Raw genomic sequence first — 14,971 nt, 5'->3', positions numbered from 1 at the left:
GATTACAAACTTAAGCATCTTAGAACTGACAATGGTTTGGAGTTCTGTAATGATATTTTTGACAGCTATTGCAAAGAAGTAGGGGTTCAAAGACATAGAACTGTCAGACTCACTCCTCAGCAAAATGGAGTTGCTGAAAGAATGAATAGGACTTTGATGGACAAAGTCAGATGCTTGTTACTGCAATCTGGACTTGCCAAAGCATTTTGGGGAGAAGCTGTGATGACTGCAGCCTATGTAATCAATAGATGTCCAGCCAGTGCTATTGATTACAAGACACCAGAGGAAGTGTGGTCTGGAAAACCTCCAGATTTGTCAAATTTGAAAGTCTTTGGCTGTGCAGCTTATGCACACCAAAGTGTGGGAAAATTAGAGTCTAGAGCTCTAAAATGCATATTTTTAGGCTATCCAGAAGGCACTAAGGGATACAGGCTGTGGGTAAAATCTAAACCTGGTCTTAAAACTATTAATAGTAGAGATGTTATTTTTAAGGAAGATGAATTTCCTTGTGTTACTAACAATTTATCTAGTGCAGAAACTCCTTTACAGCCTAACAATGCAGGTACAAAAGTTGATTACCAAGTGTTGAGTCAAAATCAAACACCTGGCACCAATCAGGTGGAACACAATGTCCCTGAACCTGATACAAATCAGGTGGAACCTGATATTCAAGATCAAGGGAGTCCAGAATTGAATGTTGACACTAATCAGGTGGAACCTGACACTGAACAACATACAGAAACTGAAGCTCTTGAAGACTATCAACTTGCAAGGGATAGGGCAAGAAGAATTCCAAAGCCAAATCAGAAATACATGTTAAATGTATGGGAAGAAGTCTTGGCCTATGCTTACCTAGGTGCTACAAGTTTGTCAGAACCAAATTCATATGAAGAGGCAATTTCTGGAAAAGATGCTAAGAAATGGCATGGTGCTATGGATGAAGAAATGGTTTCCCTAAAGAAGAACAAGACATGGATCCTAATCAGAAGACCATAGGACTGCCTTTTGTCATCAGTTGAAATGGCCACTGAGTTGTTGCATTGAGTTACTGGTTCTCCTTGTAGGTAGTACAATCCTTCATGTTTGTAACCCTTTATGATAGTCATAGATCCCTTGCTTAATCTTATTGTACCTGCCTGAATTTTACTCACAATACCCATGTCATCTAGAACACTTATAGAAATAAGATTTCTAGCTAAATTAGGGACATACCTGACCCCTGTGAGTGATCTGATTACTCCATCAAACATTTTGAAACTAAGTGTTCCAGAGCCTTCAATGTTGCATGATTGGTTGTTTCCAAGTATGACTTTTCCCCCAGTTGATGCCCTGAAATCAGTAAGAAAACTTTTACTGTTAGTCATGTGAAAAGTACACCCAGAGTCTATGATCCAATCATCTTTAAAAGATGATGCAGCAACATATAGTTCCCCACTCTCATATCCATCTGTGTAATTAGCTTCTTGCTGATTTTTATTTCTGTTTGAGTGGTAGTCAGATCTGTGATTATCTGACTGTTCTTGACTATCACTTCTGTTTTTGTTACTTCTTTTCCAGTAGTAGCAATCCTTCCTCATATGACCTACTCTTCCACAATGAAAGCATCCATTTGAGTCTTTAGGCCCTTTAGATTGAGACCTTCCCCTTCCATGGTTAGAACCTTTGTTAGGTCCATGGTTTTGACTCCTACTCCTGTAGGGAGTCTTCTTGAATTTACTCTTTCCTTGACTGAAATTTAATTCACCATGAGAGTTCCCTGACTTCTCATTTTTCATTTCCAAATCCTTAGATTTTAAAGCAGAAATGACCTCATCCAATGTTATTTCAGTCCTACCATATTTAATGGCAGTTTTCACTTCTCTGTAAGAATCAGGGAGTGAATTCAAGATAATGATGGCTTGATTTTCATCACTCAAAGCCTCATTTTCACCTGAGTTTGCTAACTCAATGTGCATCCTCAAGAACTCATCTAAGTTCTGATCCAGGGACTTAGTTGGACTCATCTTGAAACCAAAAATTCTTTCTTTCAAGAAGATTTTGTTGGTGAGAGACTTCTGTTGGAATTGTTCTTCCAATTTCCTCCAAATCTTGGCTGGGGTCTCTTCTTTGTCCACAAGTCTGATAATTGCATCAGACAAATTAAAAATTATTATCCCTGTTGCTGTTTCCAGAAGTTCTTCTTGCTGGATTCTTGAAGTGCCTTCTGGCCATTCAATTGGTTCTTCAAGAACTCTTAGCAGTTTTTGTTGTGCCAAAAGTGATCTGATTTTTCTCCTCCAAATCCTGTAATCACCAGAACCATCAAATCTATCAATGTCTAATTTGATATTACTCATTTTAATGAAATCTGAAATAGAGTATTGAGTTAGAGAGTTTTCAATTGGATCATTCAAGGGAATGTCCACAAAATCCTGAATTTGGAAATCTCCTTGCTGTGGATCAAGTTCTTCCAGCTTTGACTAGCTTTCTTGATCTTCTTGGGTTGACTTTCTTTAGCAAGAAACCTTGCTCTGATACCACTGTTGGGATTTTACAATCTTATCCCTACACAAGTCAACTTTCACACACAAGACACAAGGTCAATCTTGACCTTTAACAATTCAGCAAGTGGACACAATCTGTCCACGTATCACACACCAATTTTTGACACCATGCATTCAATTGAAAACCAATTTAACTTTACCAAAATTAAAGCAAGAAAGGTGATCAAGTTTTCTTAGCTACGAACAAATAGGGTTAGATCAAAGTTCATGCATGCACAGTTCAAAATTAGAGAGAAAGGTTATGCAGAAGTGAGTTAGGGAAGAAGAGAATCAAACACAGTATTTCATGAAGCTTCCAGCTACAAGAACAACTGGTAAGACTTCGATTCTTTACTGCTATGTATTTCTCTCTGGTTTCTACTTCTATCTCTCTCTACACACAGAATTCTCACTCTTTCTCTCTTTTTCTCAACTCTGAGTTCTTATCATTGAACTCAGAGCAATTACAGGTTCTCTCTTTCTCTCTAGTATTCAGATCTGCCCAAAAATGAGACCGAAGCGCCTTTTATCTTTGGGAAAAAGGATCAGAAAACTGGTCTAGGATAGATGAGCTGGCAGGTATATCTTCTATTTCTGTTATGGTAGTTAGGATCTTTTATTTGTAACTGTATTTAGGTTGTTGTAGATGTGCAAGTTGCTTTTCATGTAACCGACTTATGGTTAAGAAAAGACTTAGATGGATTTAATTTCAACAGTTACAATAGTAAGTATTTTATTAGTTTAAAATTTTTATATGAATAATAGTGTCAAAAATATGGTTTAATTTAATATTCTGTTGCAAATGTTTGAACTTTCAATTTAGTTTTTTAAATAGGAATACACATTTTTTTTCATGGAGATAGCGCCTCACAGGGAATTACCTCTAATGGAGCGGGATTTCTCGTCTAAAAGGTTAGATATGTTTGTTGATTCAGGACTCTCCAAGGTTGGCTGTGGGATTGGGGTGGCAATTCGGGTTTGGTAGAGGTGGAGATCTTGGCTGTGTTTTTTTATTTTGTTATTTAAGTTAGTGTATTGTCAATCTTTGACAGACACAATATGGTATTTTGGTTGCTTTTATCACAATTGATTCATAGTAGTGTGTTTCTAGTACTGCTCCATTCATGTGCCAAAAATTTGATTGTATGCAGGCTCAATCAAATTGTTCTCTCTCTTGACAGATTAATATGTAACCTAATGATCATGAATATTTTGAAATATGGAATTTTTTTAATGGAAAATCAATTTTATTTATAAGCATTAATTTCTATCGTAAGTAACAACTCAGTTAGAACAAATTCCAAACTAAAATAACAACCAAGGTATAAGATAACAACTTTAGCAAAACTACAAGCTACTACATTAGTTGATCACTTAATAAAAAAAAAAATATTTCTCAAGTTTGCAAATAAATTTTTACATTCTTAAACGAAGGACATTACCAAGCAAAAATAACCTTCAATAAGCATGCCATAAGTATTCCGAGTCACTAACCCCAAACCATAACTTCAACCCTCCTCAAACAAAGTTGCATCTATATTAATCAAACCATGATGAATTCATATCATATATACTTTTTGCTTAATTAACACATAAAAAATTATATTTTTGCCAGAACAATTCATTAATGTGCTAGCAAAAGTTATTTTTACCCAGCACATATTTTTACTGACAAAAATGTCATTATTTTACTAGCACATATTTTTGCTGCAAAACGTATTTTTACTAGCGCAATTTATATTTGTGCTGGCATAAGAAGCTGTGTAAAACCCTCTCTCATAATACTTTCTACTAGCGCGTAGATGTACTAGGAAAAGTTATTTTTGTCAACACTTTTCATTTTACACTGGTAAAAATTTTAATACCAACTCAGATTTGTTAATCCTCTTTGCTAGCAAAAGTAAATGTTGTTTCACCCATATAATACCTAATTTTTATTCTAATACAAAAATACGCTCAGCAAAAATCTCATTTTTTGTAGTGTAATATTATAGAAATATATATATATTAATTTCTTTTTTAATTTATTATATAAAGCTTGCATAATAATTAGGTTGGGTAGGAGGCCCAACAATTAATGACTTTACTAATTATTTTTATTAACATCTCTCTCATAAAATCATTAGCGTGTGGACCTCACATTTTTCTCTTAATTATTTTTTAAAAATTAACAAGTAATTACATTTATATATAAATCAATATTAATAGTACTAGCTAGCTACCCTAGCCCCAACAATATTATTAATTAATTGCAATTAAATCATAATCGTTGCTGTATTATTATATATAGCTACTACGAAATATAATCTATGAGTAAGAAAGACTAAATAATTAATTATTAATTAGTTAGCTAATAAATAAAAGGCTAATTAGTGATTTTTCTGTCTGAACTTTAACATGTATTAAATCGTGTCTTTTGAAATTTTTTGACCGTTAAAAATTCCCCCGAACAATTGAGATTATTAAATTTAAGGACTTTTGTCTAATTTCATTCAATTCTACTGTTTTAGTGATTGTTTATGTACTAAACCATGTGTAACGTCCCCGCTTCAAGCCTCCATTGGGTCCTTACACCCACGGACTAATGGCTCTTATACACGAGTTCGTCACTCTGGCTGCTTCATGGATTGATGACTCACCCTACAGACCAACACGAGTGTTTCCAGTGTGCTTTGTCCTCACTCACACGCATCCTGGGAAAACTTCCCAGGAGGTCACCCATCCTTGAAATTGCTCCAAGCCAAGCACGCTTAACTGTGGAGTTCTTTCGAGATGGGCTACCGAAAAACAAGATGCACCTTGTTGACATAGGTAGTACCAATCAATCCATTTAAGCTCTCTTCAACTGTGTAATCCCATACCTACACATTCTCAGAATCATCCCACTTGACCTTCCCCAGGCGGTGTGGGATTGCACAGCTTACCCGGTGTTTCCCCTTACGGATCACGGGACTACTGATTGTCACAATCACCCCCCCTTACGGGGTCCGACGTCCTCGTCGACCACATTTCCGGCTGGGTCAAGGCTCTGATACCATTTGTAACGTCCCCGCTTCAAGCCTCCATTGGGTCCTTACACCCACGGACTAATGGCTCTTATACACGAGTTCGTCACTCTGGCTGCTTCATGGATTGATGACTCACCCTACAGACCAACACGAGTGTTTCCAGTGTGCTTTGTCCTCACTCACACGCATCCTGGGAAAACTTCCCAGGAGGTCACCCATCCTTGAAATTGCTCCAAGCCAAGCACGCTTAACTGTGGAGTTCTTTCGAGATGGGCTACCGAAAAACAAGATGCACCTTGTTGACATAGGTAGTACCAATCAATCCATTTAAGCTCTCTTCAACTGTGTAATCCCATACCTACACAGTCTCAGAATCATCCCACTTGACCTTCCCCAGGCGGTGTGGGATTGCACAGCTTACCCGGTGTTTCCCCTTACGGATCACAGGACTACTGATTGTCACACCATGCTCCTCAGACTTTGATATCTACCAAATTATGCCCCAAACTTTGATATGTACTAAATCATGCTCCTTGAACTTTTATCCATGTTAGAATTTTTTTACTAAAATTAGACAAAAGTCCTTAAATTTAACAATCTCAATAGTTCGGAGGGAATTTTTAACGGCCAAAAAAGTATAGGGGACACGATTTAGTACATGTCAAAGTTCGGAGGGAAAATTACTAATTACCCTAAATAAAATAATTAACTTACCTTTGCATGAAGTAACTTATTGTTTGTTTTTGTATACTAACTTATTATTAATTATTTTGAAAAAATTAATGTTAAATTAAAGAGCAAAATTGATGATTATGCATTAGCAATGCCCCTACTAAACACATTAAAATAACTTTAATTATACCAAACGAAACCAACAAGTCGAATTAATTACTTGTAGTTTAGCCATACAAAAATAAAAAACATAAATAAATAAAGAATAGAAAAAATAGCTGTAAGTTTAGGCTAAAGTTTTTGTTTATTTTCTTCATAAAATTGGATATATACACCTAATCCTATACCTTCAATAATAAATAAATAAATAAATCCCAACCAACTTATTTATTTTGCTATTTTTTTCAAGTTTCTTTCCTTATCACAAATATTTTTATTCTTACTATAAAAAAAAATAATTTATATCTTAATTAATTTATTATTATTTTTACTATTATATCTATATATATGGTTTTTTTAGTGAACTATTAATTATTATTCTTTACTTTTATAACTTATTTCCTTCTATTTTTTCTTTTTCATTAGTAGTCGTTTGTTAATTATGATATTGTTCTGAACTAAATTTTAGTTTCTATACTAAATTCTATTCCATTTTTCTTTCTAACCAAACATACCCTAGAATAATAAATCACTAAAATATAAACGAAATTATATTATGAAAATAATAATTAATAAATTGAGAGGGTAGCTAGGGCACCACACCAGCATCCTAGGACTTGCTTAAGTTTTAAAATATTAATATATTATTTGTCAATCGAATTTTCTTATATAATACATGGTTGGAAATATTGATTAAACTATTATTTGTTTAAAAAAATAATTATATATATGCATGTTACAATAGTACATTTAAGCACACTACATACAAATAATTTCTACATCTATTTTTAATCTGTGACTCAAAATATTCATAAAAATAAGTGTGCAACTTCTTTACCATAAAAAACAAATAATAACACTATAATTATACTTAACATGAAATATAAACTATTAAGCACCTTAATTAAAGTGTTTAACATCATACCGATATGACTAAGAGTAAGCCGTTAATAATTTTTTATTTTATTTATGAAATAAAATTATGTAAAATTTCATATTGAACCAATAACAATATATTATCTTTTACGGTATTAGACACTGATAATTTAGATTAATTCTAATATACTTGGGGATATTTAGCATTTACATGTAAATTATTTTAGAGTTTAGACAAAGTTGTAGTAATCTACGTACGGGTTTGATGGTCGACTACTAAACAAATAAAATATGTAGATTTTCATGGTATTTATTTAGTATTTACTTGTAATAGTTTTAGAGTTTAGACAAAATTGTAGTAACGTAGGGTTTGATGTGATGTTAGAGTCAAGACTTTGTCTTTAAAAAGAGTTAATATTCGTAAATAGTTTGTGTTCAACGGTTGTTTTATTGTGGAAAATGACCTCAGAGGGCTTTTTCGTAATTTCATACACGAACATCTCCAACTACTAAAACTATGCTTTAAAGAGAAAAATAAGAACTTTGTCCTTTTCGCTTAAGTACCGATTTTTCTCATGCTTTATTTCCCATTATACCCCTCTCATGTTTCCTTTATTCAACGGCTCAATATCTACATCTCTCTCTCTATTCACAGCCAACTTTTTCAGTCTCTGCTTAAACACTGGGTATCCTAGGTGGGTGGGAAGCTCTTCTTTCTTTTTGGGTTTCTTCCACAATCTTGATCCCCCTTTCTCTCTCCCTCTCTTAAAGTTCAGTTTTTTATTCTTTTTAATAGCTAAAGATTGAAACTTTCCTTTCTGGGTTTTCTCTGAAACTCGTGTATCTTTACACTCAATCCCATTTTCTTTTGATTTCCTGACTTACCCTTTTCTCCCCCCATGTCTCCATGATCCCACTTTTCACTGCCATTTTCGTTTAAAGCTCCTAAAGCGGTAGCATTTTTTGGGTGAGAAAAAGATTCCTCTTTTGAAAATGAAGCATTCAGCTCTGATTGACTCGGTTGTCTTTCAACTCACACCCACTCGGACTAGGTAAGAATCTGATCTACTTCTTTTGGGGTTTCAGAGACTACTGAGTTGTTTCTTTTTATGTTTGATTTCCCAAATGATTATTGATTAGATTTTTTACCATGCAATCTTGGAACGAAGAATTTGTTGATAGTAATGACTGAGATGGAAACTGTTTATTGTTTCTTAAAAGATCTGAATTTATTTTCGTTACGTTTTTGGTTATGGATCTTTGAGGGTTTTATTGAAAGCTAAGATTTATAAAGAAATGATTTTTGTTTTATTCGTTTTAGTAAAGTAAAGTTATTTTACTTTTCTGGGTCTCATAGCATTGCTTTCTAGTTCATTTAGTCTTCAATTGTTAATCTTTAGTAAGAATTTTAGTTGACAAGCAACACTGAATTTTATTTTCTTGGCTTTTAAGGATGAAATTATAAAAATGTAATTCAGAGTTGGTAGGTGAAGTCATTTTTAATGTTTTACTTTTATGTGATTTGTAAACATTGACATTCTACCATGAGATTGACAACCTTAATATTTTTGTGTTTCTTTTTTTAACTTGTTGTAGGTATGATTTGGTTATATCTGCAAATGGAAAGACAGAGAAGATAGATTCAGGTTTACTGAATCCATTTCTTGCTCACTTGAAAACTGCCCAAGAACAAATGGCCAAGGGGGGTTATTCAATTATCCTTGAGCCAGATCCATCAAGTGATGCTTGGTGGTTCACCAAGGGTACAGTTGAAAGGTCTGTATTGCTTTTACTTATATATTAAAATTTGTCTTAACCCATGAGAACTGCTATATATATCAACATGAATGTAATATAAAAAGATAACCTTTTTCATAAGCAATCATATCTTACTGAGGAGCTAGTTATGGAGTTTGTCTTGCAAAAAATGTTTATTCTTTTGATTTCATTCTCTATATTCATTTGCTTTCGAAGCTAATGTGTAATGTATATCTCTAGGTTTGTTCGCTTTGTCCGAACTCCAGAGGTTTTGGAACGGGTGTACACCTTGGAATCTGAGATATTACAGATTGAGGAGGCAATTGCAATTCAGGGAAACAATGACACAACAACTCTTAATGTTGTAAGTACATATGTTATTTCTGAGGAAAATTAGCTTCCTTGTCTCGTATTATTACAGAATGAGAAAGTTCAGTTTCGGGTTATTTTTTGTGTGGCAGGTAGAAGAACATCTGTCAAAACCTGCGGAAAGCATAGAAGGTATTTTGTAAGAAAAGAAGGAATTTGGAATTTGGTTTTGCTCCTAGCATATTGTTAACTCTTTCCTGTGTATTGTTTATTTTCTATTGGCTTAAATAGCTTCCAATGATATTGGACAGGTAGCAGAACCTTGCCAGATATCAATGACGAGAAAGCAATCATTCTTTACAAGGTGAGTATTAACTAAAAGCAGTCATTCTTTACAAGGTGAGTACTGTTTCTAATCTAATTTTTTTGTGTGTGATTTTTCAGCCTGGAGTACAGCCACAATCGAATGGATCGACTGCAAAAGAGGGGAATTCGAAGTACATACATACTATTTCATTCATGCAAACTTCTGATGTATCTGATTATAAATTTCCTATAATGATAAAAGTTACAGCATAGGCTAAATCATTAGAGTAATAAGGATTGTCTTTTAATGGGTGAGCAAATCGATGATCACATATAGCGTCATATTCATCAAAGAAGCCTCACATCTTTTAACTTTTTGCTAATTTATAGTCATTGTAGACAAGGAATGCTGTACACTTGAGCTCTGTACTATTACGTACGTCAACTTGTGTTCAATATGATAGAGTGTTATATTGCTGTGTGTAAGTATGGCATAAATCCTCTTTGTTTTGGTTCACATGCAATAGCTAAAACATACTTATTTGGTTTACTAGATATTAGGATATAGAAATGAACAATTCCAAGTAAACTCAATGGTGATTTTGATTGTCCTTGTGTGTTCAGGCTGTCAAAATTTATTTGAATTGTAATACAGTTAATGGTAATTCCTTGTCTTTATTGTATTCATTATAGAGTTCAGCTTTTGAAAGTCCTGGAAACTCGCAAAACTGTGCTGCAGAAAGAGCAAGGCATGGCTTTTGCACGTGCTGTAGCAGCTGGTTTTAACATTGATGATATTCCCCCAATGGTGTCATTCTCTGAAAGCTTTGGAGCCTCACGTTTAAAGTGAGCACAATCTCCCATAAGATATTTTTTTACCAATAAGAGACTTTCGTTGTATTATTATTAATTTTGTCAATGTACCAGGGATGCTTGTAAAAGATTTAAGGAGTTATGGAAGAAAAAGCATGAATCTGGCCAGTGGCTTGAAATTGAAGCAGCTGAAGCAATGGCTAGAGGTGCAGACTTCACTGCCATGAATGCATCGGGTGTCATGCTTCCTAATGTGGCCGCTGAATTTGCTGCTGAAAGCAATGGGAAACCAGGTAATAGTATTACAAATCTCCTCAACATGAAAGAAAATACCGAAAAATAAGCTTCCAAAACTATTTATTGCTTAACATACTTGTTTGTTTTCTCTACCTTTCTTCCAGATGAAAAGACTCCAATGGAAAACCAGCTTCCTCCTCCACAAGGTCAGTTTCCACATCAAATGTTCCCACCATGGCCTATTCATTCTCCTCCTGGTGTTATGCCTGGATATCAACCATATCCCATGCAAGGCATGCCTTACTATCAGAATTACCCTGGTAGCCCATATTTTCAGTCACCTTATCCAGCAGCTGAGGATCCTCGATTGCATTCTGGTAAGAGAATGGGACAGAAAAGGCACTCCATGGACAGTAGTTATAGCTATGCTGAATCAGAAACATGTGATATGGATGCTTCCAGAACAAGATCGTCGGATGATGTTGAGTTAGAAAATTCACAAAGTCGAGAATCGCGTAAGAGAGGTAGCCGGTCAGGTAAAAAACAATCAGGCACGGTTGTTATTCGAAACCTTAATTACATTTCAAAGGGACACAGTTATTCAGATTCCGAATCACAATCAGCCTCAGGCTCTGAAACAGACGAGGATAGAAACAACTCTCGAAGGGCCTCAAGAAAGAAAGACAACAATATAAAATCTGCAGATAAAAACAATTCAGCTGATAAGGAAGAAATAAGTTATGGGAAGGTGGCAGATGGAGGACATTGGCAAGCATTTCAGAATTTCTTACTTAGAGACGCCGATGATGAAAAATGTGATGTTGATCAAGGTATGTACTCTATGGAGAACGGCAAAGTTCATTCAAAACAACGTCAAAATACTGGTGGTGAAGATCCTATATTTTTTGGAGGGCAAGATAATGGTGTAGTTCGAAATGGGGGTGCAATGGACATGCAAAATATAAGTGGAAACATGACTCGCTTGCCGAAAAATTCTATGGATGAAGCTATGATTTCTAAAAGAGATGGCATAAATGGGGATATCGATGGTGAAGGCGATGTACTCTATTCTGAAGTAAATGGAAGAAGGGTGAGCTATAGGAGGTCATCCAATGAAGATTTTATGATTAATAGGCAAAAACAATCAGGGTTTACAAGTTCTGCTAATGGATTTGAAGGTGTGGAAAGAAATATGGACAGGAGGTCCTCTCAAAATATGGATGATGATTCCTATATAGTTGCCTTAAGATCAGCTTCACTAGATCAAGTTGGAAATGGCAACCCTATTCATATGGATTCTGAATTCCGGTCAGCCACTGGCAAAGAAGAGAACGGTGGGGTCCAAGTCCATTATGAACCTGAAGAATTAAGTATGAGGCCTCAACGCGGGGATGAAATTGGGGCGTTTGGCTATGACCCTGCTTTGGATTATGAAACACAGGGTGCTTCACAAAATAAGAGAAGTAAGGAGGTGGCAACTAATGCTAATCAGACATCTAAGAAGCCAGATAAGGGCCCAAAATCTAAATTGCTTCAAGATGATAAGAAGAAGAATGTTGGGCCAATAAGGCGAGGTAAGCCTTCAAAATTGAGTCCTTTGGAAGAAGCACGGGCACGTGCTGAGAAGTTGAGAAGCTTTAAAGCTGATCTCCAAAAAGTAAAGAAAGAGAAGGTACATTACTACTTGCTGTTATTTCATAACATATCTGTAATTCTATGAACATTGGTCATCGTTTTCACTTGTATCTACAGGAAGAGGCAGAGATGAAGCGGATAGAAGCTTTGAAAATTGAAAGGCAAAAGAGAATTGCTGCCAGAGGAGCTAGTACTGTCCCTGCTCAGCAAACAAGGAAACAAGTTCCAACGAAGACTTCACCGAGCTCATACAAAGGAACAAAGTTTAGTGATTCAGAGCCAGGACCGTCATCACCTTTACAACGGTTCCCTACTAGAACTTCTTCTATGGGATCCATTGATTCACAAAAGGCATCCAAAAGCAGCAGCAGGTTAATTGGAGGAAGTCACTCAGCTGGAAACAGGATAAGCCGGTCAGCGACTTCATTGCCCGAGGCAAAGAAAGAGAATGGAACAAAAGCATCTATGTCACGCATTAGAAGGTTATCAGAGCCTAAAATGATTAGTAGCCATCCAATTTCTTCGCTGAGAGCACGAGGTACCGAGCCAGTGTCAAAGTCAAAGTCGAAATCAAAAATATCTGATGGGTCTGATAGCAAAAAATTATCTGCCATAGTAAACTATGATAAAAGCAAGGCTGCTACTCTTCCAGAACTGAAAATTAGAACACCCAAGTTACCCAATACTACCCCGAGCAAATTTACTACAAAAGAAGTGACACAGAAGGGTAATTTGGCCAAGTCATCTACAACTTCTGAAGGTACTGAAGTAAAGAAAGACAATGGAAAGCTCTCACATCATAATGAAGCAGACGAAAATCCAGTGGTTGAAAAGACTGTTTTGGTGCTTGAATGTGAGAAACCTTCTGTACCTGATGTATATTCAAAGGAGGACAACATTACGGTGGTGTCAGATTATGCAACTATCCGAGCACCAAACACAGTTCATGAAGAGCCCCTGAATGGCCAAATACAGGATAAAATTACTTCAAATGAGGTATGTATGGTTGCAATGCAAGTAGCTATGCATTGGAAATTTTCAATAATTTCACTTTTAGTAGTATTCGAAAAGTTGAGTTGTTTAGTGTAGTTTGTTACTTTCTTTCGATGACACAACACAGCAAGAGAACTTTGGTTATGACTACACGCTTTTCTTGTTGTGCTCGATATGAAAATATTATGTAATTATGTATTGTAGACCAATTTTCATCAAAGTGGTTCTCTAGTATCTTTTTGACATTACTACATTAATGTTTAGGTTGCTACTGTTGATGTGAACAAAGTGCTGCCACAGCTCTCAAGCCTTAGTATTGCTGAAAAACAGTACCAAGCCCCCTATGCTCGGGTTTCTTCTTTTGAAGATCGTACTGAGAAATCTGTTGTTATTAGTAAAGCTGCTGTCAATGTAAACCCCGAACCTGTAGCAACAAGCTCTGTGAAATCACACGTATTGGATACTAGAAACCTGAAATTGGAAAAGATTCCAGAAACCCTGGAGAAGCCTCAGGTAAAGGAATCGTCAAAGGGATTTAGACGACTGTTAAAGTTTGGGAGAAAGAATAACAGCTCTTCTGCGGGTGAACGTACTTCTGAATCAGATAATATTAGCGTAAATGGTTCCGAGGTAGATGATACTGCAACAAATACCGCTGTTTCAAATGAAGGTAATATTCGTTATAATCACTGCCTTGTTATTGCATACTCAATTTACTAATTAATTTCAAACCCACCAAAGACTGATGAATCCAAACCCTGCACAAGTCACACACACTTTATTAAATATCATATGAGAAGGTGCAAACCATTTGACTATGAATCTGAAAATAGTTTTTCCACTTTTCATGATACGACCAAATGAATATGAGAATAAACAATACTGTTCCAAACACTTGACTTTTGTTCATTTTTAATTTCTTTTTCGTTGGAAAGCAAAACTAATGCTTCCTCATGGTCTGATGTGTTTACCATTTTAGTTCTTCGGCCCACCTAGTTGTTGCCTAACCAAGAATTTCATGCTTCCCGAACATTAGCGGTTATGTAATAAGCTCCAATTGTGAACTCAAGACTAAGCCTGCTTTTTGGTTTGAAGAATTTCTGGGGTTCAAGATGAAAATAAAAAGAAGTAACTTTTGGAACAGGGAATAAAATACTTAATTGACATGTTACTCATAATGTATGGAATTCCTTTCTTTATTATGTATGATATCATAATACAGAAGTTAACTGTTGTTTTCATTTCTGTAAACAGTTCATACATTGAAGAATCTAATATCTCAAGACGAAACTCCCACTGCCAACACTACTCCACAAAAGCGTAAGTGCAAAATGTAACTTCAATGTTTCTTTGGTGAAATTTCATGAAAATTATTTGCAAATTTATCTGACACCAAAGGTGTGGTTTAATTTCTTCGGGTGCAGCTTCCCGCCACTTCTCCTTGCTATCACCGTTCCGAAGTAAAAGTAGCGATAAGAAGATGGCAACATGATGGCATGCCATGCATGACATGACATGGAGGTTTGGAGCTGTGTTCTTCATTTTCCAGCATTGTAGGTGTAGTCATAGAGTTGTTATATACTTATGAAGATTGTTCAGTTCAGTTCAGTTCTTTTGTATTGTATTGTTTCATTGACAAAACAAACATCATATATTTATATCTAATCTTATTTTTGTACAGTC

General features: G+C 35.4%; 1 protein-coding gene across 1 annotated transcript; it reads left to right on the top strand.

The window, feature by feature from the left end:
- Positions 1–7,856: 7,856 nt before the first annotated feature.
- Positions 7,857–14,968, top strand: LOC115722307 (COP1-interacting protein 7). Its single transcript, XM_030651485.2, has 13 exons — positions 7,857–8,289; positions 8,834–9,013; positions 9,236–9,359; positions 9,457–9,496; positions 9,616–9,668; positions 9,749–9,801; positions 10,304–10,456; positions 10,538–10,716; positions 10,825–12,332; positions 12,413–13,291; positions 13,553–13,958; positions 14,543–14,608; positions 14,713–14,968. Exons 1-13 carry the CDS (start codon positions 8,231–8,233, stop codon positions 14,778–14,780), a joined length of 3,768 nt encoding a protein of 1,255 aa, XP_030507345.2. The 5' UTR covers positions 7,857–8,230; the 3' UTR covers positions 14,781–14,968.
- The last annotated feature ends 3 nt before the right edge of the window (positions 14,969–14,971 follow it).

The sequence above is a fragment of the Cannabis sativa genome, chromosome 9 (genome assembly GCF_029168945.1).
Source record: "Cannabis sativa cultivar Pink pepper isolate KNU-18-1 chromosome 9, ASM2916894v1, whole genome shotgun sequence".
NCBI lineage: Eukaryota > Viridiplantae > Streptophyta > Magnoliopsida > Rosales > Cannabaceae > Cannabis > Cannabis sativa.
The sequence above is the reverse complement of the archived record's forward strand: the minus strand, read 5'-3'. Positions and strand labels throughout refer to the sequence as shown.

Coding starts and splice junctions, on each gene's coding strand:
- LOC115722307 (XM_030651485.2), top strand. CDS start 8,231: ATGAAGCATTCAGCTCTGATTGACTCGGTTGTCTTTCAACTCACACCC. Junction 8,290..8,833: donor CTCACACCCACTCGGACTAG/GTAAGAATCTGA, acceptor AACTTGTTGTAG/GTATGATTTGGTTATATCTG. Junction 9,014..9,235: donor ACCAAGGGTACAGTTGAAAG/GTCTGTATTGCT, acceptor GTATATCTCTAG/GTTTGTTCGCTTTGTCCGAA.